This window comes from Castor canadensis, chromosome 4 (genome assembly GCF_047511655.1).
Source record: "Castor canadensis chromosome 4, mCasCan1.hap1v2, whole genome shotgun sequence".
NCBI classification, from domain to species: domain Eukaryota; kingdom Metazoa; phylum Chordata; class Mammalia; order Rodentia; family Castoridae; genus Castor; species Castor canadensis.
In genome coordinates this window covers 184,729,250-184,755,737 of record NC_133389.1, presented here as the reverse complement: position 1 = coordinate 184,755,737, position 26,488 = coordinate 184,729,250, and the positions used below count along the sequence as shown (strand labels likewise).

The following is a 26,488-nucleotide window of genomic DNA, read 5'->3' as shown; positions in this document are numbered from 1 at the left end:
TGGTCACAGGGCATCATGTGTCAGCTCTGAGAAACTTCAGCTTCTTTTATTTTTTAGTTTCCCCATCCATGTATAGCTGGTGAAAGTGGCCCAGAGATGGACTGGTGGTTCTGGCCTCTGGCCTCCTGTGTGTTGGGGTCTGCTGGGTGCTCATTGACACCTGGGCCACTTCCTGCCCTGTGTGATGACCAGTACTGCAATGGTCCTGGCTTGGAGTGATGCATCATGTGCCCTCATATTGGGTTCCCCACCCTAACTGCCTAACATCCCTAAACCAGCCACTGTCTCTGCCCCACAGCCCAATCGTCTCCAAGAAGGGCTACCTGCATTTCCTGGAGCCACACACAGCCGGCTGGGCCAAGCGCTTCGTGGTGGTGCGACGACCCTATGCCTACATGTACAACAGCGACAAGGACACTGTGGAGAGGTTTGTGCTCAACCTCTCCACTGCCCAGGTGGAGTACAGCGAGGACCAGCAGGCCATGCTCAAGGTGCGGTCAGGGCCCAGCTCAGGCCCCCGCAGGGGTGGGGCAGTCATTGTCTTCCTCTGAGGCCATGCCTGGGGTGGGTGGGCTCCTCTGCTCACTGCCTAGACAAGCCCTCCCATCCAGAGAGGGTGGAGACCAGAGTGTCAGCCTCACTGGGCCCGAGTCCTGGTGACAGCTGTTGGTGATGGGCACACAACCTGATGGTGGTGCCTTCTCCTCTGCAATGACCCACGGTCAGATGTCTTCCTGGGGACATCTGAAGCAGGTGGTACCAGCCCTGCAGTTTGGACAGGGCCACATGTCTTCTGTGAGCTTTCCTGTCCCTGGCTTTGTCTCCTTCCTCTCCCTTCCTCAAGCAAGCAGTGCCCTGCAAGTGTGTGGGGGAGCCTGTTCCTTGCCACTGGCTGGGAAGAGAAGGTTCTATAGGCTTTCTGGAAATAAAAACCCACTAGAGAATTTTTTATTCTATTCCCTGGGGTGGGAGTGGCAGTGTGAACTTGGCTGTCACCCATGACACCACACAGGGCAGGGGCTTGAGAGAAGATACCAGAAGAATGAATGGGGCAGCTCAATCAGGGTCCTAGGGAAGGGACCTGGCCCATGAGGGGCAGATAATCCCTTAGGGATGCAGAGCTGTGGTAAGCATAGCCCTGGGACACGGCTTCCTAACCTTAGAGGCTTCAGAAAGGGCTCACAGTCCTGTGTGATCAGGACACGGCACGTGCTCTGCAGAGGAGTTGGTCCTGCCTTTTCCCTGCTGTGCTGTGGCCTGTGGCCTTCTTTTACCGTGAGGTCTTCCCAGAGGTCCCCTTCTTGGAAGTGGTGATAGCTGCGTCACCACAGGGCCTTCTTACCGTTACAGACGCCCAACACATTTGCTGTGTGCACCGAGCACCGTGGTATCCTGCTGCAGGCAAACAGTGACAAGGACATGCACGACTGGCTGTATGCCTTCAATCCCCTCCTGGCTGGGACCATTCGGTATGAGCTGGGCAAGCGATGCACCTTCTCTTTTGGGGTCTTTTAGCAAAGACCTGCATAGAGAAACACCACAAGGAGACCTTAGCAGATATCCAGACCTCCGGCGGGTGGAACGCTCAGGCACTCCTTGCTCCTGTGGACTTGGGGGAGTGGGGAATGGGGAGGGAGGGAGGGAGGGAGGGAGGCGCATTCTTGCTGACATTAATGCAGTAATAACATTTTTGTGTTTTTGCTGCTCACATGGTAAGTCCCAGAGGGATGTATCCATCTGGATATAAGGGAACCAGAAGGGACTAGGTCTACTGTGTCATATGAAGGTCTGAGTGGGTTGCCCCCTATTGCCAGAGAGCCTGATAGGTGCAACCTGGGAGTCAATTCCCAGCCCTGACCATGACTTCTCTCCTGGTGCTCTGCAGGTCCAAGCTCTCTAGAAGGAGGTCTGCACAAATGAGGGTCTGAGCCGGCCGGAGCCCTCCCGCCACCCATCGGCCTGGCCCACTCCTCCATCTCTTCTCCATCTGTCTTGTCATTTGCCGTCCAGCCTTTCCCCCACCAGGGGACACCTGTGCTGGGCCCAGCAACCCCACCTCTGGTGGGGGCCTGTGCCACGTGACTGGTTGTGCCCCTAGAGGCTGCGCTGTTGTCATTTCTTCTTCTAAAACTGCTCTGAGTGGAGAGTTAGGAAATGCCAAGGTCAGAGGGCACAAGACCTGGGGTATCGTTGCCGTTCAAATATTTTTTTAAGCATAGACAGACTTATAATTAATACACACTAGTTAGTGATGTTGAAACGGTCCACTGGGAATTAACTATAAGAATGTGTTCTATTTATAAGTATTTATCTCTAATGCCTCCAGGTAGACCTGTGAGATTCAGATGGAGCCCTGCCCACCTGGCCCATTTGTTCTCACCTGTGTTTCCAGCCTGTTAAGGGCAGAGTGAGGGAGCATGTGTCTGGATAAGCTAGGGTTCCTCACAGTTGGCACATGGGGGACACCTGTCTTGGCTTGGTTTCTCCAAGGTGCACCTATGTGTGTGTTTGTGTGTGTGTGGCCTCCAGGTTTCTGAGTCCCGAGCAGCTGAGATGGGTGTGTGCTGTTTTGGTGGGGAAGGGACAGTGCCTGGATGGGTTGAGCTAAGGACAGCACAGGCAGCTTCTCCCTGAGAGGAGCCAGAGAATGAACTGATCTGAGATGAGGCTTGCAGGGACCATCCTGGGTGGGGCTGAGAGGGAGAAGATCAGGTCCCTGGGCAGCACAGACTGGCTTTCACTAAGTTGTGTGTCAGGGTGGTTGGAGCAGGTGACTGGGATTAGACACAGGGCCATGGGGTGGCAAGGACAGTGGGCATTCAAGGTGGGTGTTGCAGACTCCAGATGCTCTGTCTGCAGCCTCTTCAGCTGTGGTGAAAACAGGAGTCAGTGCCAGGTTGCCAGATTGCCCTGGGAAGAAGTGCTGTAATTGGCGGATCCTTATACTGTCCTCTCTTTGCCCTAGGGAACTAGAGTTTCTGTGGGTCCCAGTGAGAAAGCTCTGTGGGTGAGCTGTATTCTAGTCAGGCAGACAAGGGTGACCATGTGTGGTCTTGTGAAAGGTGCTCCTTCCTTCTCACCTGTGAGAATTTTCATACCACAGGCCCATTCAGAAAAATAGTAACCAAATTATAAACTTCTCTCCCCCGTGGCCCACCCAGAACAGGCTATACTTGAGGTCTGAGTATCCAGGCCGGAGCCAGGTGCCTCTCTGCACCTTCTGCCACCTTTGCCAGTTCTTGCCACTTGGTCTGAAGGGGCCGGTGGGTCTGAGGTGTCCTGTCAGCCCCCACATGATACACAGACATTCCTGAGGCTGGAAGTGCTTGCTGCATCCCTCCTGGGGGAAGAGGTGGTGACCTGTGGGCCCCAGTTCTGTATGCACTGAGAGGTTCTGCTTTTAGGGTCTCCCCAGACATCAGGATTAGGGCAAGCAGCCTCCCCCCTGCTCACAGCAGTGTCTATGCCTGCTGGTCGGTGGGGACCCAGTTGAGACTAGGAGCTTGCCTTTTTGTTCCTGGGCTCAACTACCATGCATCTGGTCACCATCATTCACCTCTAGAGCCTGGAGCACCTGTCCATAGCATCAGCTCTCAGGAAACCACATCTGTGAGACACAGGGCTTGGCTTTCTTTCAAGATCCCAGATAAAGATGTCCTCCTTGTCCAAGAACCAGGCGGCCTTTGCTGCCCACTGTGGACATAGGAGGCAGGAAGCTGAGATGTAGAGAGGGAGGAGGAACAGGAGGGACAGTTCTTAAAGAGCTCTCCTTCTGGTGCTCATGACCACCTTGAGGCAGCCAGAATTGGATTGAGGAAGTTGCTTTGAGTTCAGTTGCTTCCATGGATGGCACTGTCCCCAGCAGGAGAGAGGTCAGGCCCACCAGGCCCACTCAGGTCAGCCAGCCTGAAGTTGTGGCCTTGGGAGGATCTGGCCCCACCCAGATTACAGGGTCTGAGGCCAGCCAACCTGCAGAGCACCTGTGCCTGGGGTGGGACCGAGAGAAAGGGAAGGAGCTGGGGGTCATCTTATGTTCGGAAGCCCCACTGCCATGGAGGCCCTGGAATTGTTCCACTGACCTGGTGCCATCTTGGCACTGGCTGGGAGCTGAGGTGTGCTCTGCTCCAAAGAGGAGGCCCCAAGACAGAGCCCAGAAACCCAGAATTGATGAAATTCGTCCACAGTCAGGAAATCTGGTTCTTTGTTCAGCTCTGCCCGAACCTACTTACATGTTCTATTGACTGAGGGCAGTTCCTCCAACCTCTTAGGATCTGGTTTCCACATCTGTGACCTAGAAGGCTGGCCTGGGAAGTCTGATCTAGTTGGGCCACTGTTCCCTGCTAAGTACAGAGGGTAAGAAAGATCTCGAAAGCCAGTCCCCCCAGGTGTTTTGTTTTGATGCAGCTCAGGCTGTAGCCATTCTCCCCTGGAGAGGGTGAGCTGCTTCTTTGGCCCCAGGAGAGGATGCTAGGCTCCAGGTAGACCAGCACTCGGGCTCCACTGAGAGCTACTGGTGCCCAGGTGAGAAGTCACTGTCCTCCTGCTCTGAGTAATCATGCCAGCGTTTTACTCACTGACCGTATGTGCACGCACACACACACACACACACACCCCTAGGATGGCTGTGGAAAGTGGCCCTTCCTCATCGATCCTGATCCCTGGAGCCCCCTGAGTGTGGCGATAAAACAGTTGTGAGCAGGATTGTGATGCTGGTCCTCTGCCAGCTCCACCTGGTGTGGAGACCTGGAAAGCACGCTCCTTTCCCCTTGGGACCAGAGCCACGCAGTCCCCCAGAATGGACAGAAGCTGTAACTGACCTGAGTTTCTCCCTGGGCCTGTGCCTCCTGTAGCTCCTCTGTCCTGAGTGCCCCTTGTGGCTGGGAGGTTGCGTCCCTGGCTTGTACATACGTGATTGCTGTGGGCACACCCTGGACCCATGTCATAGCCACCATTCCGACGTAACGACTAGTTCCCTGCTGTTTACACCGAGTGTTAGCTGTAGGTTCCTGTACTGTTCGTGTGCACTTAAGATTCTGTCCAATTATGAAATAAACGTGGTTCTTCCGCAATGCACACCTGTGGGTCTTGGCTGCGCCTTTATTTATGCTTCGGTCTGATGGGTGGGGCTGAAAGGACTCACAGGTGTGGTTATCCAGCACAGTCCCAAAATAGTGTCAGCGCTCGGGTGGAGGGACAGATTTAAGGGGTGAGAGCTGCAAGGAGGTGCTGGGCTTGAGCTCACCTGCTTCCCTCAGAAACTGGCTGCACCTGCTCCAAGTGTCCTCACCCGTACATGCTAGGCTTCCGCCAGGCTGCTGCACTGTTTCCCAGGCCACCTTTGGGGGGTCTGGGGTCCTGGGAAGCCCCAGCCTACAGGGCACGTGCTCATCCCCAGGCCCTTAGAACTTCTTCTGAGTTACTGGTGTGAGGCCACTACTCATGGGTTCTGGCCTTGCCTGAGGCCAAGGTGGAATTTGGAGGTCCCCATAGCGTCATGGCCACCTTGGCTTGTGGGAGGATGAGTGGGGAGCCTGTGCTTGCAGACCTCAGGCTTGAGGTGAGTGCTTTTAGGGCCTGAAGTGACAAATGGCCATCTCCAAGACAACCACAGGGAGGATGTTTGTTCGTTTGCCTGTTTGGATCTTCTGGGGACCTGGGAGGGGACCAGAGGCTTCTGGGGCCACACATAGTGCCGCCTGCTGGCTACAGGTGGGATTCCACCATGTGGGAGTGGGCGGGGACCTCAGATCCTGACAGACCTCCAGCCTGATGGGTTCCAGATTGTAGTTGGTGGGGACCAGGAGGACAGCAGATGGCAGGGACTTAGCCTGCTTCTATTTCCTGAGCTGTGGACAGGACACCCTGTGGTCCTCTAGCTGTGAGTTCACTGGGTTTGGCCTGCTTGTGGATGCCTCTAAGGGATGGGGGTTCTGGCTGGAACCCCAGTGCTCAAGACTGGGGTTCAGCCCCACTGGAGACACATACGACCAAAAGGATACTTGAGCTTGGGACAGTCTGTAGGGGCTTGGTCACTCCAGGCTGAGCAGGGCCAGCCTTAGAGCATAGGGCAGTAGGCTAGATCATGGCCAACGGGACTGAGTCCAGGGTCTGGAACCATCTTAGGGCAGAGTCTCAGTTCAAAGCGCTGCTACCAAGGAGGGGCAAGTAGGACCTTCCCTAGGCCATGGCCTCAGAGTCCAAACTGCTCAGAGAGAACACAGTTCAAGGCCAGGCCTTCAGTGGCCCACGTCAGGCTCTGGAACAGCACCACAAGGAAGGTGGAGAGAGCAGGAGGGCAGCTGGTGGCAGAAGAGAACCAGGCCAACCTCCTGATTGGGGTGTTACTGGCTGCTTCCCCATAGAAGATGACCACTGGTTCCCTGTCTGGGTCAGCCTGGACACAGGTGGACTCTGGCCAGGCTGGGCTGGTCATGGCTGGCGGGGTGGGGGCGTCCCAGGGTCACTGCCCCTTGGGTGCCCTGGAGGCTGTGAAAGCTTGAGGGCATAAGCAGAGTCACCTCCTGTGCAGGAGTGACAGTGGCTTCCTGCTAAGTTAGGCAGTGAGTCTGTCCACTGTAGAGAGTCACCATACTTCCAGTTCTTCCAGATCAGGGCAGACATTTGCATGCATTGGAAGGGCCGAATGGACCCCAGCCTGGGAGGACTGCCCACCAGGGACTGCACTGAGGCACCAATATGGAGGGGAGGAATGCCCAGGCAGGAGGGGCTGATGTTTCACCGGCATAAGACAGCAGCACCCGGCTGAGCACTGCCCAGGGGATGGAAGTGGGCCCAGACCCCAGGGCCAGCCACATGGAGGGTGGGACACCAGCCACCAGAGCCCAGGGCCATCCAGCAGCCCTGCGGCCCAATATGCCTGGCTTCACTCCTTGGTCTTCCAGAGTCTGCTGGCAAACATTGTCTTCCTTGGGGCCAAAGAACAGGCCAGGTGGAGCCAGAGCAGAGGCGGTGACAGGTTCATCTTACCACTGGAATATTCACATATATATATAAATTTCAAAAACTTAAAAAGAATATATATTATATAAATGTATACAAAAAATACATATATATAGATATATGTATTTTTTGAGATTACGTCTCACTGTATAGCCCAGACTGGCCTTGAGTTCACCATGTAGTCCAGGTTGACCTCAGGTTTGAGATCCTTCCGACTTTGCCTTTTGAGAGCTGGAATTACAGGTGTGTGCCACCACACTTACTGGATTTGTTTAAAAACAAAAGCCCTTGGTGCAGTGTGTCTGGCCCTGTGCTAAGGCAGGTGTGAACTCATTTTTCCCTCCCCATGGATTCACAAGGAAACTGCTGTGACTCTGCCAGGCTCAGACTTTTGGCTTGATTGACTTTTCTTTATTTTCAAAAGAATTATATATTATGGAAATTCAAAAATGTAACAAGTGAAAAAAGAAGGGTTATCTATTTTTAGTATTTGATATAATGGTAGATTCACAGGAAGTTACAAAAAACAGTAGAGAGAGACTGAATACCCTTCACCCAATTTGTCAAATATTTGAAAACTCTGGCCCTGCAGACTGCAATTTCTCAGACAGAGGGTTTGTTCCAGCTGAGTGGGCCTGGTCAGCCCACATGGCCACATCCCCAAACCCAGACACCAGGGTGCGTGCGTGCATGTGTGCATGCATGTGTGTGTATTCCTGACTTTGCAGCTCTGCTAAAGGCTTGGATGAGTCCCACAGAGGGCCAACAGTACTTCCTAAGATGTCCCATGGCTGCACATCTTCCCCCAGTGTGGGCTTCCAGCCTCCTCCTGCCAAATCCCTCTCCTTTTCTGCCTCCTCCAAAACAATCTCAGGAGAAACAGAGGTGTTTTTGTCTGGTACTGGTATGTCTTCATATCCATCTGTAGGTGCTCACTGCCCTCTATGTTTCTGGGGATTGCCATGAAATAGGGTGCTTTCTGTCCTGGTGTCCACCAGAGCCTGTGTGGTCTGTACAGTAGTAGGAGGCAAATGTGTTTTCAGTTCATTGTGAAGCCTATAGTTTCCCTGTGTGGCTCTCACTTCGGGTCACTTGGCACTCATCAGAGGAGCAGCTGCAGGGGTCTCCTGCCCTCAGAAGTTCCTCTGCTTCTGTTGCAGGGGGCTCTGTGGCTATGATAGGCATGCCTTGGTTAACTGCTGTCCCAGCTTTTGAACCCTCCATAAACTTGTCAAAACAGCATTGTGGTTTCCTATCAATTGTATCTTGTGGCATGCCAGCACAGCACAAATTCTGCCATGTTTGCTTCCTGGTCGCACGAATGAGGCTTTTTAGTTGTTTGCCCTTTGGAGAGACCAGTTTTTGCTGTGTTAATGCTTTGCCACTTGGTTCACAAAGTGATCCAAGTCACTGAGGCCTGACAGCTTCTCCCACCTGTGGAGGTTGTGACCCACTAGCAGACTTACTAAGGCCACTGGAGCTCTGTAATATTCCCTGGGTCCCTATTGGACTAATTTTTTCTCAGGTCTCCAGCAAACATGATTCTATCGAGCCTGGTGAGCTGGGCATAAAAATCTGCCTTCCGCATCCCCAGGTCTTAGAGTATCACCTGCCCCTCCTTGATGGTCTTGCAGTCTCAGCAGGTGACTTCCAGAGTCCCTAATGACCCATCTGAACCAGTCCCTAGGGGAGCGATATGTCACTACGTCACACAGCTTCTCTGCTTCATGGTGCATAAGCTGATTCCATCCGCCCCGTATCCCAGAGCCTCACAAGCCAAGCAGTGAGGCTTCGCACCTGTTTTCTCCATTTCAAGCAGCATGGGAGCAGTATTTGACTAGGTGCACAAATTAGACAAACAAATCAATCAGAGGAAATGTCAAAAATGAAAAATTCAAATTCCCACACGTGCAATTCACAACTCACTCATGAAGAAGCTCTCAGTCTTACCTTAGCATCAGCTGTATTTAGTCATCCTGTGACCTGTAGTGTTTCCCTGCCCTTAATTTTGTGAACGTCTACCTCCCAAAAAGCAAACGATGCCCCACAGGCAAGGTAAGCGTTAATGTGCTTAATTTAAGTGATAAAGTGAAAGTTTTAGATTTGTTGAAAGGTGGCAGGTCTTTAGTGGAAGTGGGCGGCATTGTAGGAAAGACAAATCAAGCATCCACGGTGCGCACTGAACTCTGCCTCCTGAGTCCCTGCACATTTTCCTCAGCAGCGATCTGCCAAGGATCCACTCTCTTCCTAACGGCGTGGTCTCTTGGACAGGACCACTGGTGACACTTCTGTCTGCATGCTGAGTCTTAGACTTCCCCTTTCTCTGCACTAAGGATCAGACTTGGGGGGTGTCGTGTACAACTTGTTCCCCCTCTTGCTGTCTGACTCTTCCCATGGACCCAGGTCTTTGGGTCCCCTGAGGAATTCTTCAGCACAGTGTGTACCTGCACTCTTTTCTTTTCACTCCCCCAAAGAAACGCCATCCCAGAATTTCCATTTTGTCTTTCGTTTTAGCTAAATTTCCTGCCAAGTCAGAGGCTAGCCTGAAGCAGGTTACTCATACATCCCTTTCTAGTTGGAGTTCTTTGCTTCAGCAAGCGATTTCCCTCTGGAAAGAAAGCTCAGTCTTGGTAGCAGGTCGAATTGTCCACAGCCACTGTTCTGCAATCCCATCCCACACATACTGCTTTCAGGGATCACAGTGTATTTCCTTCTCCAGTGGCATTTGGAAGGCTTTCCTGTACCCTGTGGGGGAGGGTGGCTCCCCAGGATGACCCCCATGGATGCCCCATCATGACATATTTTTGAATCTGTCAGGTCCTTGTGTGGGTGCCAACTGTGTGAATTTCCCAAGGAGTCATAAAAGAAATGTCTGCCTCTGAACTGGGATGACATAGCAAACAGTGACTCACACGAGTCCAGCATGATAAATGAATGAGTTTATTAGGAGTTACTGTAAGTAACTCCAGGGCGTTGGATGGCTTATGGGCAGCAGCAGTCAGCAAAGTCACCCCCCACCCCTCCCCACCCCCGCCTACCAAGCTCCTATTTCACAGAGCGCTAAGTTTATGCAACGCCCAGGAGAGGGCAGAAGCAAGCCAGGCCCAGAGAGGAACTGTGTGTTTGAGCACATTTTGTCCTTGTCCGTACCAGAAAATCTGAAGGTTTCAGTAAACACCATAGGAAAGATGGTTTTGTTTTGCGGCCATCTGTCATGTAGCCTCAGTGCACAGAACAACTAAATCATGGCTTGATGCAAAATGGCATTGCTTTGTCTAGAATTCAGAAGACTACTCTCCTACCTGGAGCTATTCTGTACTCTGCTAATCATTAAATGAATATATGCATGCTTTTAAATTCAGAGAACTGTACATCAAAAGAACAAAGTCAATATTCATGATCCACTTTAAAGCAAGGTTTTTTAAAGCCTGAACAGATAAGGGATATTTTTTCAAAAGAAAAAAATGGCACTGGACCATCCATATAGGAAAAAAAATGGGACCTGTCTCACATTTCACATCATACAAAAACTCACTCAAAAGTGGATCACAGATCTAACACCTATAAAAGTTCAGGAATAAAGGCTTTGTGAATTTGACAAAGGGCCTGTGTCCAGACTATATGAAGAACACTAAAAATCCAACAACAAAAAAGTGAATGACCCAATTTAAAAACTAGTAAAATATTCAGACCCTCTGTCAAAAAAGGTGCAAAGTTAGTGTGGTGGTTTGAGTACGAAGTGCCCCCTCGGAAGTCTCCTGTACTGACGGCAGATAGTGCTATCCAGAGGCGACTGGACCATGGTGGCACCAAGGTCATCCATTTGAGTTTATACTGAATGGACATTAGGAAGTGGAGTCTGATTGGAGGAAGAAAGTCACGGGGAAAATGACTTTGGAGGATACCTCTTATCCCAAGCCCCTTCCTGCCTGCCTCTCTGCTTCCCAGACACACTGAGGTGAGCAGCTTTGCTCCATCATGCCCTTCCACCATGATGCTTCTGCCTTGCCACAACTGTAAAAGTAATGGAGCCAGCTAACTGTGGACTGAAACCTCTGAAACCATGAGTCAAAATAAATCATTCCTTCTTTAGGTTGTTTTCTCAAGTATTTTTGTCACAGCAATAAAAAGTGACTAACACAGGAAATTGGTACCAAGAAGTAGGTCATTGCTGTGACCATTCCGTGTGGCTTAGAAACCTTTGGAACTAGTTTGTGAGAGAAGTTTGGAAAAGTCTGGAGAAGCAGGCTAGAAAGGGGTGATTCTGGAAGCTCTGAAAACCACCGTGCTGATAGGAATGCAGACATAAGACTGGGATCATGAGACTTTAGATGGGAATGAGGATTTTAGAGGCATTAGACCAGAGGCCAGTCATGTTACCTTCCGGCAACAAACTTGTCTACACTTAGTCCATGCCCTGAGACTAAATGTAAAGGTGATGGCAGAAGAAATTTCCAGGCATCCCAGCATTCATTAAGTAGCATGGGTGTTGCTGGTTGCTTTTAGCCAGATTTACAGTGAAAATCAGGAACAAGAAAATAGAGAAGGATTTGAAAAACTTGCAATTTGACCAGAAAAGAGGCCTGTGTAAGGTTGGTGCCAAGGAAGGCGTGGCTACTAAAGAGGGAAGTGGATGACAATGCCCAGTGCCTCTTCCCTGGGCTGGCCACCAACAGGACACCACAAACTGCATCTCCAGCAGAGACACAGCTCTCTACAGCCCCCAGACACACAGCAGCCCCTGCCATGCTGAGCTCAGAACTCCAGGGAGAAGGCTTCTGAGCAGCCCAGATGGGGCACCTTGCCACCGCTAGGAGCTCCATGGGAGCCATCAGTTGTCCTTGCCTGACTGATGTAATGGAAAACCTGGGGCTGGCCCCTCCTGGCCAGAGCACACTGACCACCATGAACAGCTGGGCCTTCATCTGGCCAGCTGCTGATGACTAGCTTTTCCTGAGCAGAGGCTGTAGGCCCAGGACCCACCTGTGCTACCTGAAGGTCCCCAGAGCAGCAGTGGCACCATCGCCAGCTGTGGCCTGGAGCGTGACCTTGTCTCCTTGGCCTTCCCACACCACCCCTGGCATGACATCATGGGCCAGCACCTGAGGTTCAGCCCAGGGGTGCAGGTCCTTGGCCTTGAGGCATGGGGTGGGAGCACTTTGATTGGACACCACCTGCCCACTTGCTCTTTTGTGTCCATGCAGCCCAGTTGCACAGGGGCCTCAGGCTGTTCTGAAAAATCTCCCTGTCTACCAGAGTGGAGGAGTCTCCTACTTCTCTCTACAGAGCTGGCTGCCCGCTGCTGAGAGGGGAAGGTGACCATGGGCAGGGCCAAGGGACACTGTTCCTCTCCTGGGAGTCCTGGGAGGTGGATCCTGGGTCCAGGAAGGAGTGACAGTGGATTCTGAGGGGTGTGGTTCCACTTTTTCCCCAGTGTGCTGACACTCATGCATGGGGAGCTCCTCCTGGGTTGGGCCCAAAGCCATTCCACTCCCTTGGAGCTGCTTCCAGGGCCACCAGCCCCTTCGTCACCGCTCCCACGTGGGGCCTTCCCCAGGTGCTGCAAGTCAAGCTCAGCTGCTTCACCATCCTGTGGAACTCACCCACATCTAGGGGTCTACCGTCTATGACAAGCCTTCCTGCCTCTTTGCCCAGGCCTGTGCATGGGCCACTTTCAGGACCACACAAAGCCATTCCCGTGAAGCCGCCTGACCTTCCACTGGGCTCCCACAATGTGCTGCCCTGCTGTGTCAGGCCCCATTGGTGTGGATGGTGACTCTGTGCTTCCACCTGGTCCCAGAGCCAAACATCTAGATGAGTTCTTAGTGCTGCTGTGGGATGCGATGTATGGGGCTGGATGATGAGGTGGCTTTCCCTGCTAACCACTGTGTGACTGTCACCTGCGAGCTGCTGCAACCTGGCATGGAGCACAGGATGTGTACATGAGACCTCTGCCTCTGGGTACAGCTTGTGCACACCTGTTTCCTGCACAGATGCGGCAGGTGGCATGCTCTGCCACGGCTGGCACCCATCCTGGGCTACGAACTGAAGCTCAGCCTGAACCTCAAGATCCACTAAACCTGTTGTGACCTGGCAACCTCTGAGCTACAGTTTGCCCAGCACCCCCAACTGCACCAGCTCCAGGAGTAGGCCCAGCAGCTGGCATGATGGGGGACCACCTGGGGTTGCAGAGCACTGGCCGGGGCTGGATCCTTGCTAAGGAAAATGCAGGCCCTCGTTGGAGCAGCAGAAAGGGCTGTCACTGGGGCTCTGAGTAGAAAGTCCTCTGTGAAAATGTCTTACCACCAATTAGACGCCACCAATCAGACGGCAGAGGAGAAGCAGCACAGCTTACCCGTTGCAAAAATGTTTGGTGTGACTTTTATGCAGTGCAGTAGAGAATGCTCTGCTTTATTAATGAGGGGTCTTGGCGGATCATGTGATTTTCCTGGACCTCTTTTCTGCAAATTCATTTACTATGCCATCAAAATTTATATTTCCAACAATTTCGATCACTCTTTTTTGACCATTTTTAACTTTGAGAAGGTTCTTTCTGCTGAGGCAGCCATAGCTGGAACTGCTCAGTGTTTGATAGGCTGTGACAATAAGGGACACCTTTGATAAATGACTTTGGATCAATAATATATCTAGGGCTGAAGATTTTTACAGAGCGATTTCTAAAAAGACACAAGTTTTCATAAAAACAGCTTTATACACGTTTGAACGCAACTCTGACATGCTAGGGTGATTTTAAGGTTTCCTCTGGTCTTTCTTGTGACTCATAGACACCAAGTGAGGAACCGAAAGTGAATTCCTGCTTTCCATACAGTTTAAACTGCAAGTTTTGGCTCTTCGATGTGAGGAGAGTTTAATTTTGAAATTATCTTCTCCATTAATAGCAGTTTGCCTAAAGGCTCACAAACATTGTGAGGTTTTCCCATTAACTGTAGTGATCTTTAAATTTAATTTTTGTTTCAAAGCCTGTGGTTTTTGCCTCCTGTTGAAGCGTTCAAAGACAGGGGTCCTGGAGCCTTTCTCATGGCCTCCTGCTGTGTACACTCTCCTTGTGTTACCTTATCTCTCGGACACACTGCGAGTACTGGTTCTTGTCCTGGCCACCTGTGCAGGCTGTAGGACCTGCTGTGGGGACCAGCAGGCTGGCCAGCTGTCCTGGGTCCTGCTGTAGCCCTATGAGAGGCCCTCCTCTCTCCTGGGCTACTTCCTGTGCCTTACTGAAGCTGCTGTGACCCCCACTTCCAGCCCCTCCTGCCTCACACAAAGCCCTGTGGGCTCCTAGAGCCCTGTCAAGCCCTCTGAAGACTGCACAGGGCTGGTTCCCAAGCCCCATCCCAGGTCCCTGAAGGCCCCTGGGCTCTTTGTCATTCCTTCCCCAGGTTGGCCACACTGAGGAGGGGAAGAAAGAGGCTGGGGGGAAGAAAGGGCTATAGAGGAGTGAAGGGACAGCATGGGAGGCATAGACCTTTCTCTCCATACATGGCCTCACCAACAGCCTCCGGGGAAAGCCCTCAGGATATTTACTTGTTTTCTCCTTGAGCCCTTTCTCCACCACAGAGCAGCTGGCCCAGGGGCTACTGTCCCCCACCCCAGGGACAGGACTGTGGCAGAAGCCCCTGCTAGCCTCACCCTCTCTGGATGGAGGTAGGGGGCTGGAATCACAGTTTAGGGACTTTTTCTCTTGGATTGAAAATTTCAGATCAGCTCTGGTTTGGGAGAGGAAAGGGCTAAAGGCTCTCCCAAGCCTGACCTGGAGCCTCAGTGTCCTGAAGGCGAGGCCCTAGTGATTGACAGAGATGCACTGGCTTTGTGGAACGAATAGGCCCTGCTCCTAAGGGTCAGGGAACAGGGTAGACAGCAGGACTGTGTGCCCTGCAACCTTCACTGCAGGCTTCACTGCCATTCTCAATGCCCTCACTGTGTATCAGACCTCCCAGGCTGTGAGTACCACACATGGCCCAGTGGCTAGGTTCATGGTGGAACCCACCCAGGCCCAGGTCAGCTCACCCTGCACTTTTTGCCCATCCTCCTGGGTTCTATTTTTTATTCTCATCTGTAAACAAGAGGCAAGAAAGAGCCTATGGGAGACGGAGGTGGCTCACCTCTTTTTTTGTCTTTCCAGAAGCCTATGTGAGGCACAGGAGACAGTCAGGTCTTTTCATTGGTTTATTTGCAAATGATTTCCAAGGATGGAAGCTGTCACTACCACCCCTCCTTAGCCATGGGAGGTCCCAGGGTCCATCCTGGGGCTGGGCCCCCAGGTAGTGCCTTACTGAGCAAGAAGGCTCAGCTGGAGCCCAGTAGCTGCCACCCTGCCCCGCCCTGGCTCCTGGCCACTGCATCCCTTTGTGGGCATGTGGGTGTCCACAGAACCTGGGGCCAGCTTCCCTCTGGGTGTTCGGTACTTGTTCTTCTGCCGGTAGAGCAGGTTTCTCTGGAAAAGGCGGGGAAGATGGCCCTGATGGAGCAGGACAGCCAGGACCATTCCTGAAAGAGATGGAGTCAGACTACAGGGAAGACTGGACATCACAACCCAGGCCTTCCATGGGCCAGAAACCACAGACCTCTGCAATGGCATGGCTCCAACTGAGCCCTGGTCTAGCCCTTCCTGGCCATACCCCTTCCCCAGGTCCCCTCCCTTGGAGTTAAGAATAAGCCCATCAGGAGCCCACAGGAACTCATGACTTCTAGACCATGCTCTGGCGACCAGGGCCCGGGATTCCCTGCACAAATGTCCCAAGCCATATTCAGAGCCGTATGGCCTCTCTTCCTAGGCCTGAAGCTGACGTGCCATCCTGGGAGGCTGTTCGTAGATGGGTGAGTGTGGAGGGAAGTTGGAAGGGGATGATGGGGCTGGACCTGGCCACAAAGAGCAGAGGATCCTGGGTCAGTGCCTGGGCCTGGCTGACTCCTTGTCCCCACATTCTGCACAGAATCTGGGAGTTGAAAGTCCTAAATTCCCACTTGATCTCTGGGTCACTGGGAAGGTCGATTAGCCAGGGTAGGAGAAGAGAACAGATTCTCTGTAGGTTTGAGGTAAGTCCTAAAAGGATTTAACCTGTGATGTGGTGGTACCCAGGAGGAACTCGCTCTGTCCCACCAATGTCAGGGTGACCTTGCCAGGACCTGCCCCAGTTCCCAATAGCAGGTGCATTGTTGGCTCCTGAGAATGGACTCTGTGGTCACAGCCTGAGAGGCTCCACTGCTGTGCTGCCCCTGCTCAGCCCCTGAGCCGGATGTGGTGCTATCTTGGCTCCAGAGGCTGCAGGTCCAGAGAGGGCAGGACCCACCAGATGTTTATAGCCACCAGGAGGGGGCGCTGCCTGCAATTCTAACTTTGAACTCACAGATAAAAAGTTCCTAGAGCCTGTAGTGGTGGGGGTGTCCTCCAGAAGTCCAGAGGAGGAGGCAAGAAGATTACAAGTTTGAGGTCAGCCTGGGCTACACAGTGAGACTATCTAAAAAGTGAAGGACTAGGGATGTAGCTCAGTGGCAAGAGCGTTACTTTGCACGCTGGGGAGAGAGGGGATTATTGAATGAATCTCTGTCTTGTTGGCGCCTGAAACTGCTCTAAAAATGGTAGGAAATGATTCTGTCAAAGTACCACCCCAGTTGGCTGGTGGAGTGGCTCAAGTGGTAGGGCACCTGCCTAGAAAGCATGAGGCCCTGAGTTCAAACCCCAGTACTGCCAAATAAAAAAAAAAAGTGCCACCCCAGCAAGACGGGACAGAGCTGGGGAGACTCATCAACACAGCTTTGGAAGCGGAAAAGCAAGTGAACTCAAACACATTTATACAACTGAGGGAGTCCAGTCCTTAAACAAGAGAGCTGGAAGTAACCCATTTGTCCCACAGAGCCCCCAAAAATTCAGCAGGTGGAGGCCCAGGTCCCCTTGGGAAAACGGAGTGCTATGACACTAACGTAGGAGGGTGGGTTCAAGTCCTAGGGAAGAGCGCTGAGTCACAGAGGCTGCTTCCTGGAAAGCATTGGGGTCTTCTCCAACTGATCAGGAGACAGCCTTTCCCCGGAGAGGGCATCTGTGCTCAGGGCCAGCAGACACCACTGAAGGTGAGGGTCCCTTATGAGGATGGCTGACGTGAGGGCTTACGTGTGGGATGCTCAGCGCCCAGCCTCTCCCCACTCAGCTCCCAGGGGCGTCCAGATGCACTCCTGATGGCTTTGAACAGCAGCCATTTGGAGTTAGAGGCAGCTCTGGGGTGAAGAATGTCCCCTCCAAATCCATGTCCTAGGACCTTACAATGTGACCTTATTGGAAACAGAGTCTTTGTAGATGAGATAAGTTAAATAGAGTCTCTGGAGTGGAGTGGATCCCCAAGTCCAGTGTGACTGGTGTCCCTATAAGAGGAGAGACACGCACACAGATGGGCAGAGATGGGCAGAGACTGGAGCCACGTGTCTGCACTATAGGAGATGCCAAGGACCTCCAGTAGCAGGAGGGGCAGGTACCCCCCAAGACACAGTCTCAGGCTCTACCCTTTATAGAGTGTGAAGCCACCCAGTTTGTGACACTTCACTATAGTTGTCCAGGAAACAAAAACAGAAGACATGGAGTGGTACCCCTTAAAACTTACTGGGAAACTTATCTCCAGAAACAATTTGATCCCAGGCCAACCCAACAGTCAAGAGCAGCTCAGAATCAAGGGATTTCACTCCACAGACAGGAGGTCTGCAACTTGCAACATTTCTCAAGAAATGTCGGGAGATATGTGCACCGAAAAGAAGGAATAAGCCAAAATAGGGGAAGATGTGGAAAATGGAACAAGAAAACTCAGACAGGAGAGAGGGAGGGAGCGAGGGAGATGGTTGCCAGATGGCATTCCAGAGTTGAGACCATGAGACCATGGCACCAGAAGCCCTTGGTGTTGACTTCATGGGAAGGACCTGGGATACTGAGCAAGATGGGAACCAGGACTGTCTTCAGCAGCAGGCAACACAAGCATTTGGCAGGAAAGGGAAGCCCTCCAGGCCCCAGGGGTCAGCCCTGCCAGGTGTTTCCACCATCGAGGTGACAACAGTTACCACTGATGAATCCTGAAAGGTCAGAAGAGGATGCAAAGCCCCCGGCCTGAGGAAGCAGGAGGATGTGGATGGAGGTGGGAGAGGGACAGGACTCCTTGTCCTTCCTGTGGCTCTCCCAGAGTTACACCTAAATCTGAAAAATCACAGAGGCCCCATGTTTGGGGACACAGAAGTAAACAGGAAATATTCAGACCACAGACGTGCATCCTGTGGGAGGAGATGTGGAGCAAAGAGGTGGTACCCCAGCTTTTCTAATATGTTTAGTAAGACTAAAAATAGAGCCAGGGTTACAGATGGTTAGGACATCACTGTTGTCACCAGGACTGCTGTCTGATGGGAAGACCAGGAGCTTCTGCCGCTCCTCTCAGAGGCTGGGACTCTGCCCCAAACACTCCCAGTGAGGATCGAGCAGGAACAAAGAGATTCCAGGGTTCCACTGGACATCAGTCAGTCAGCCATCTGATAAAGGCAGGGACAGCATGGGGGAGCTGAGTGTCTGAGGACAGTACCAGAGAGGTGTGACCTCCACCCAGGCCTCAGATGTTAGGGTCACAATCACCCAGACCCTGGGGCTGGGGACAGCTTCTCCTCTGCCAGGCCCAGGGCAAGTGGAGGCCCCTCTGTGCATCAGGGTCACAGGGCTGACCCAGGGGTATTGGGGCCACCCCACCCCCAGGTGCACATCCCTGCATTAGGGAATAGCCTGCCTTATTGTCCAAGTGTGGCTCTTTGCCCCAGAAACTCTGTGGTCACAGCACCATTGCCCAGTGAGGGAGCCCTGCTCAGCTGTGTGGAGGTGTCTAGGAAGCCCAGGCACAGGGAGCCCCATTGTACTCCCGTCCCTCCTGGTTATGCAGCACCCCTCAGAGGCTCTGCTTCTCCACCCCTCACCCCGCCACCTCTGTACCTGGTGTCAGGCCCCTTCCTTCTGTGACAGGGTCCAAACCAAGATGGACTTATCACAGTCACCCGTCCTGACAGTCCACACTGCAGAGGGGCCCAGGAGCACTGACCTGGTGCCCTCACCTCCTCTCCTTAGGACCCCAATGTTCCAAGAAGAGCTCGGCGCCAACACAGTGAATCTGTCTCCCCACCAGCTGTACAGGCCTAAGGCCAGGGATGCCCTGTGTGTCCATCCCTGTCCACCCAGGACCCCACTGCCCCCAGGGGTCCCAAAACTGGCCCAGGGAACCCTCCAATTGACTCACCTGTCAAAGGGCCTAGCCAGTACACCTGGGCGTACTCCAGCAAGGTGTGCCCTGAGCAGCGGAAGGTGATAGAGGCAGCCAGGGCAGGATTGAAAAAGGCAGATGTGAAGGGCCCAGCTGTGGACAGAAGCACACAGTCCTCACGGGCTCGTCCTGCCATAACTGCCTGTCCAGGCCAGGACTGACACGCATTCTGAGACCACATTTGAGGGTGCAGGCCTGGGCACACCTGGGGACAGAGGCCCAGCTGCCCTTACCCCTGTCGTGCTGACGGACAGGAGCGAGGCCTGTGCAGCCAAGGTCAAAGGTCACAGAGTCAGGGTGCAGCTGGGACAAAGGTCTCCCCAGGGACATCCAACACCCCTCTCCTCATCTTGCCCTAGGAGGGACTCCTGCATCAGTGATTCTTCTCCTATATCTCACCTCCTGGAAGGTGGTCACTGGATTGCGGACGGTGGGGAGGGGGAACAGAGAGAGACAGAAAGAGACTGTGACTGAGACAACAAAGTGACAAACTGTGTTGGGAAGAGGCTCAAAATGACAGAGAGGGAGACAAGGAGCCTGGCAGGAAGGCTGCAGGGAACTCCAACTTGTGGGCAGCAACAGAAGTGTGAGGGGAGTGACTGAGCCAGTCTTTTGGGCCAGGCCAGAGGAATCAGGGCTATGCTACTCGGCAAGGCAGAGCAGGTTCTGGATCCTGGAGAGAGCAACAGGCCATGTGGATCCAGAGCCCAGGCTGGCCAGGGCTGGCCAGGACACAGGAAGCTCCTGTGTCCCAGTGTGACTTCTGTGTTGACACAGGAGCCCAGGCAATCTGCTGAGGAGTCCCACTCCCACCAAACTCCCTGGCCTCTCTTGCCCCAGTTTCCCCATCTGTACAGGGCTCTGGAGGCACCTTCCTGTGGCCTTCTGGCCTAGGTCACCTGGTGCCTGCCCTGTGCTGGGGATTATGGTCTGCTTTGTCCAAAGTGCTGATTCAGGCCCTTTTGGGACACCTCAGCCTGGACTCTCTGTGACATCCTCAGAGCACTGATGATTGTCCTGCAGCTGCCCGCATATAGAATGCCCATCCCATGGAGCCTGCCCGGGAGTGAGCCCAGGGTCAGGGTCTAGGAGACAAAATCAGAGCAGGGGCCTTGAACTTTAGTAGAGCAGAGCCCAGGGCAGCTCCCCTAGGGGAACAAGGGAACCACGAGGGGAGGTCAGTTCGTGACTGAGACAGAAGTCATAGGAGAGGGGATGCATGTTTCCATCTTGGGGCTAAGTATGCAGGATGAATTCACCGGATATGTCACCCTTGGTGTGGTATCTGCGTACTCAAGGACTCCCAGATCAGAAAGGGCCAGGCCCTGAGGGGTCTGCCAAGCCACTCACCGGCTGCAGGTGGAGATCTTCCAGGCTGAATGCAATGTCCAACACCCTAGGTTCAGCCCACCAGACCCCTTCCACCTGCCAGGGTCTAAGGAAAAGGACATGTGGGCCCCGAGGCCCACTCCTCTCCTGGGTGTCCACATGGGTTTTGGGGTCCTGATAGACCCAGCAGAGAGCAAAGAAAGTCTCACCTGTATAGGCCATCATGGTGACCAGCAGAGCCAGAGCCGGCACCCTGTAGACGGGAAGGCTATGCCGCAGGTGGAGGAGGGTGAGGTGGAAGAAGAAGGCACAGGCGCCCTCCACCAGTGCTCCGTGCAGCACGGAAGTGCGCAGGGCTGAGCTGCAGTGCGTGAACATGAGGCTCTGTAGTAGGTGCATGTCGCTGAGCTCCAGAGCCCAACAGCGCTGGGTAAGAGCGCAGGCAGTCTGCACACCCAGCCCCTGGGCCACCAGCTTCAGCAGAGTGCTAAGCAGAGACTCCTCGGCCATGAGGAACTCCTGCAGGGCCACAGCAGGGTTGGCTGAGGCCCCATCAAAGGTGGCTCCATGTACCAGGAAGAGCAGAAACACCAGGGTCAGCAGCAGATCGGGCCCAAAACCCCCAGCCCAGGGGCCAATCTCCACCAGCACCTGCATCTCCAGGTAGCAGGCTGCCAGTTGGGCTGCAGCTGCTGCCTCCCGGGCAAAGCTGACATAAGCACCTGTTGGCAGCAGGGCCTTGGAAGCCCTCCTGGCTGCCTCGCAGAGGGCACAGGTAGCAAAGAAGAAAGAAAGGGACACGTTCAGACCAGCCATCACCCTGGGCTCCACAAAGGAGCCGTGCTGAACGGGGACCTGGTGACGTGTGGGAGGCTGACTGGCCCCACAGTCTGAGGGCAGAGGAGATGTGGGAGAGTCCACCTGGCCTCTGGGAACACCGCACCTGGGCCCCTCTCTGCCAGCCCCACTGGTCATAGGCCAGGTGCATCTAGGAGCACCCACGGCTGCCCCACCCTGCTTGGCGTCCTCTTGAAGTGTGAGACATACCAGGCCTCGCTCTCCCAGCCCTACGCACTGGAGAAGGGCTGCTTTCTTCAAAGCTTCTATCTGGGCTCTGTGACTCACACCTGAGCTTCTGGCACCAGGACCACACACCTGTTCCCTGCATTGGCAATATGGCCCCACCTGTGCAGGGTCCACAGTTCTGTCCATCCTCTGATCCACTGGTCACTGGTCACTGTTGCTATCCATGAGGCAGCTGCTGCATTAGGACCTGCTGTGTGGATCTGGGTTCCCCAGCAGGGGACTTTGGACGTCAGAACACTGGGCCTGCAGAAATGGACCCACCTCAGCACAGGCTTCAATTTTTCCTCCTGGAAGCATACATCAAATGAAATGCATTTCTAAGTAAGTAAGTAAGTGCTGAGGAAAATGACTGGCTGAGACATTCTGGTGCTTTCTCCAGGTGCCAGGATGTGTTGGGCTAGGAAGAGGACCCTCATCACTTGGTGGAGGACAGAGTCCTTCAGAGCCCTTACCCTGTCACCCTGTGCCAAGACGTGGACAGACTCCCTTCCTGAGGTCACATTGCTGAGCTGTGTCTCTCAAGACAGCAGGGCTCAGAGCAGTTGGGGGTGCTGTGAGCCTCCTCCTTCCTGCCTGTCCTGGGGGAAGAGAGGAGCAGACCAGGACAAGTGGCATTCCCTGACACTCAGGGGACTTTCTGGAAAGAAGAGGAAGAAGCCCAGGTTGAGGTCCCTTGGACACTGTTTCCAAAGACTCCATCCAGGGTCCCAGCAAGGGGTACCGTGTGGAGGGGTAGGCAGGGTGCCAACCTGTCCTATCCAGCCACAGCCCTCAACAGGTGAGCACAGGAGCTAGGGGCTTTGCAGGGTTCTAGGAACCACCAGGAGGACCATTTGACAGGCAGACAGGTGACTCTACTCTCCACCATCCTCCTCGTGCCCCTGGAGGGCCCTCTTGATTTACAGCTTCCGTGACCCCTCCCTGTGCTGCCCCATCCTACCCCTCAGCAGAAGGCAGGACCCCCATCAGCCTCCCTGTTCTGTCCCAGTAGTGAGTCCCAGAGCTCAGCATTGCCTTCAGAATCAGTTCGCTTTATCTTCAGAGATGGGCTGACCACAGCCGCATGGAGAAGGTGCAGACCCGTGGCACTGCCAGCTCCTGACCCCCAGAAGATGTGGCATCAGCCCTGCCGGCTCCCCGAATGCGGCAGCCTGATCCCCTGCAGTATGGCCCTTCTCACCCAAGTGGTCTTGGCCTGGCATGTCGCAGTACATTTAACGTGGAGGGCGGAAACTAGTGCAGCCTTATTCGCTCCACCAGAACCAGTTTCACCACGCGCCCAGCAGGCCTTTCATCTTCTGCCACGCCTCCGCCCTCCCCGAGAGGGAGTTCGGTTTTTATTTCTCTAAGCCCAGGTCTGCCCTCCAGCCTCTCCTTGCACAGATGGAGAGACTGACCTGGGGAGGAGTGGGATCCACTTGAGGACGAAGGGAAGGCTGCAGCCTGGACAGCCAGGAGCCAAATTTGTTTTCAGCTGACTGTACACAATTTGGAGGTCCAGACTTTCCTGGAGGTGAGGAAGGCGTCTGGTCCTCTCTAGTGAGGAGAGGAGACCCCGATCCCCAGGACTCAGACAAAGAGTCCCATGTAAGGTCCCTAAGGGAAGGAGTCCCTGATTCGTGCCCACGGGACCCCAGGTAGCAGAGACGCCCTCGTTCAGACCCTAGCCATTCTCTGTGCAAGGCTCCTGCCTGGTCGGAGGGGGGAGGGGGACAAGGTGGAGGTGGCAGAGACCTGGTGACTGGGTGAGAAGAATCACCTCTGGGTTTCTCCACAGAGGAGCACACGAAGGATGAGATCAGAGCAACACCTCCCTTCTCACCAGGACCCCCGCTCCTCCTCCCATATCCACGGCTCCTTTCTCCAACCTCAGTGCAAGACCTGGTCCCATGAGTCCCCCGCTCCTATGCGCTTACCCAGCCCAAACCCACAGAAAGTGGCCTTAGAAAAGAGACTTCTACCACCGCAAACAAGCAAAGCTGATAAGCCACGCTCTCAGCGCTTTGTCTCTGGGTAACATTTAAAGTGAACCACGCTGATCCTAGGAGTGAACGTCCATGCCTTTGGCCAGATGACCAACGTCGCATCAAGAGACACGCTCATCATCCCAGGAAGTCCCTCAGGCACCCTCCTGGTGGACACGCCCCCTCCCCCACCCCAATCAGTGGCATCCACCTTTCTGGTGTGTTATGTGTTCACGTTTCCTCTCGTGCAGTCACACGTGCACAGAATCACGCATTAGTGCTGCCTGGAGTCTGGCTGTGTGCAGTGGACTCCTGTCTGGGAGGGGGGTCACATCGTGTTTTTTAGAGTTTTGTTCCTTTTTATTTTATGGAGGAGTCACTGTTTGTTTACCCATTTTATCTGATGACGAACCTTTGGTTGTGTGCTGGTCTCAATGTGAATAAAGCTGGCATCAACATTTTTATATTTGCAGACACGTTTGTATTTCTTCTGGGAAAATACCTATAGAATGCCCTGGGTCGGAGGGCAGTAGCCGTTCGACTGTATAAGGGGCCATCGAAGCGTTTCCCAGAGTGATGGCAGCATTTTCCCCTCCCTCCAGCGATGACAGAGGTTTATGGTGTCTCGTCAGTTGGCGTCTAGATTTAAAATATTGGTCTATAGCAGGGCGTCTGCTTCCGTCGCTGTGGTTTACAGTTGCATTTCCCTGTTGACAAAGGATGCTGAGCACTTTACGATGAGCCTGTTGGTTATCAAATAACCTTAGCTTGTTTGTTGAAGGCAAGGGCTGTATGTCTTTGTACGGAAGCTCTGATTACACTAATTCTCTGCCTATTTCAGATACGTGTCCTTGTCTGATATTTGCTTTCTTAATATTTTCTCCCAGTCTCAGCCATTGCCTAATTGATTACTTTTAGTTTAATAGGTGTTGCTTTCTGCTTCCTGCCCACAGTGTCCATCCACCCTCAGTTGCAGCAATTGTCCCCACATGATTCCTTTTAGAAGTTTTATAATTTAGTGTGATACTTATTGAAATAATTTGTTTATTGCAGAAAGTGGAGGCTAAGTTTCTTTTTCCTACGTGGATGTCCAATAGTTCCAGCACCATTTGCTAAAACATCCTTTCTTTCCCTGCTGGACAGTTTTGGTCACTTTGTTATAATGAATTGACTCTATAAATATGGGTTTATTTCTGGATCTTTATTCTGTTCCTTGGATCAACCTATTCCTCTCAACACAAACGCTACGCATTCTTGATTGCTTCATGCTCATACTGTATCTTCGAGTCGGGTCCTTTAAGCCAACTTTTCCTCCTTTTTGGGGGAGGTTGGTACGAGAGTTTGAACTCAGGGCTTCACACTTGTACGGCAGACATTCCGCTACTTGAACCACACCTCCAGCCCTTTTTGCTCTGGTTATTTTGGAGATAGGGTCTCACTTCTAGCCCAGGCTGGTCCAGACTGTACAAAACTCCTATTTTAAGCTTCCTGTCATCACTGGGAGAGAATATGACAGGTGTGCACCACCACACATAGCTTTTTTTCTGTTGAGATGGGGTTGGCCTGGAACCTCCATCCTCCCCATCTCAGCCTTTCAAATGGCTAGGATTACAGGTGTGAGCCACCAGCACCTGGCCTTTTTCAAGACTGTTTGCTATTCTAATATCTTTATATGCATTTTAGAATCAGCTCATCAACTTCCATTTTAAAAAGCTTTGTGGGATCACAATTGGAATTTCATTGAATCCACAGAGAGATTTAGGGAGAATTAAGTATTACTAATAATGAACATTCTGGTCTATGAAGACAGTATGATTCTGCATACATTTCATTTCATTTTTTGCCTTTTTGTCCTGCCTAGAACCTCCAGAGAAATGCTGAATAGAGGTGGTGAGAGTGGATGTTTTTGTCTAATTTCTGGCCTTTGGGTCAAGCATTCACCCTTTGACTATGTATCTGGTATTAGTTCTGGGTTATTCATAGATGTCTTTAGTCATGTTGAAGAAGCTTCCTTCTATGAGTAGGCTACTGAGAATTTTATCAAGAATGGATATTAAAGTTTGTCTGGAGTCTTTCTGCATCCTGGGAAGCAATCATGTAACTTTTCTGTGCTATTTTGTTAATAAAATGCATTACATCTGTGTTAGTCAGCCTTTCCATCACTGAGACAAAATACCCAAGAAAAACAACTTGAGGGAGACTATTTGGCTCACGGTGGCAGAGGTCCCCGACTGTGGTCAGCTGGCTCCATTGCTGTGGGCCTGTGGTGAGGCAGAACATCATGGTGGGAGCGGCGTGTGGTACAGGAGAACACTCACCTCATGGCATCCAGGAAGCAGAGACACGGGGGACCTGGGACAAGGACCAGCCCCTCGCCACTTCCTTCCTACAAGGAGGCCCCACCTCCAAAATTATTATCTTCCAGTAATGCCATCAAATTCTTAATCCCCCAGTGGATCAATCACTCACCTCGTGATCCAATCACCTCCCAGTGATTGGGTCCACCAACTGGGGACCAAATGTTCAGCACATGAGCCTTTTGAGGGGACACTTCATATCCAAGCCACAACAACACTCCGTGGTTTTTATGTCAAACACACTGTCGTTCTTGAGGCAAATCCAACTGGGCACGGCACACAATTCATTCTGTGTTACAGGATCCCGTGGCTAGCATGTGAAGGATACCATATCTATGCTCATGAAGGACCTTGGTCTGTGATTTTTTCCTTCCTTGTGATGATTTTGGTGGCTTTGGTGTCAAGATGAGACTGGTTCCATAGAATAACCTGGGAAGATTTCCTTTCTTTATTCCCTAAAAAGAGTGCATACTGGGTTGGCCTTATTTTTCCTTAAATACTTTAT

At 52.7% G+C, this 26,488-nt stretch overlaps 2 protein-coding genes across 30 annotated transcripts in view; one reads left to right on the top strand and one right to left on the bottom strand.

The window, feature by feature from the left end:
• The window catches only part of Kif1a (kinesin family member 1A), a 93,660-nt gene extending 88,587 nt beyond the window's left edge, over positions 1-5,073 (top strand). For all 28 annotated transcript variants that reach the window (XM_074072202.1, XM_074072226.1, XM_074072225.1 and 25 more), the window contains 3 exons: positions 299-491; positions 1,351-1,469; positions 1,886-5,073. In XM_074072202.1, the coding sequence (XP_073928303.1) occupies positions 299-491; positions 1,351-1,469; positions 1,886-1,928 (355 nt within the window). In that variant the 3' untranslated portion in view covers positions 1,929-5,073. The remainder of the gene's footprint in view (positions 1-298; positions 492-1,350; positions 1,470-1,885) is intronic.
• A 10,055-nt stretch (positions 5,074-15,128) lies between these two features.
• On the bottom strand, positions 15,129-21,752 carry LOC109698710 (aquaporin-12-like). 2 transcript variants are annotated; one of them, XM_074072197.1, is made up of 4 exons: positions 20,786-21,752; positions 20,598-20,682; positions 19,224-19,340; positions 15,129-15,409 (listed from the first exon to the last, which is right to left on the bottom strand). In XM_074072197.1, exons 1-4 carry the CDS (start codon positions 21,549-21,551, stop codon positions 15,262-15,264), a joined length of 1,116 nt encoding a protein of 371 aa, XP_073928298.1. In that variant the 5' UTR covers positions 21,552-21,752; the 3' UTR covers positions 15,129-15,261. The 2 variants fall into 2 exon arrangements, with proteins under 2 accessions (XP_073928298.1, XP_020038658.2); XM_020183069.2 differs by lacking the exon at positions 20,598-20,682 and having other exon boundaries at positions 15,129-15,462.
• Positions 21,753-26,488: the final 4,736 nt, after the last annotated feature.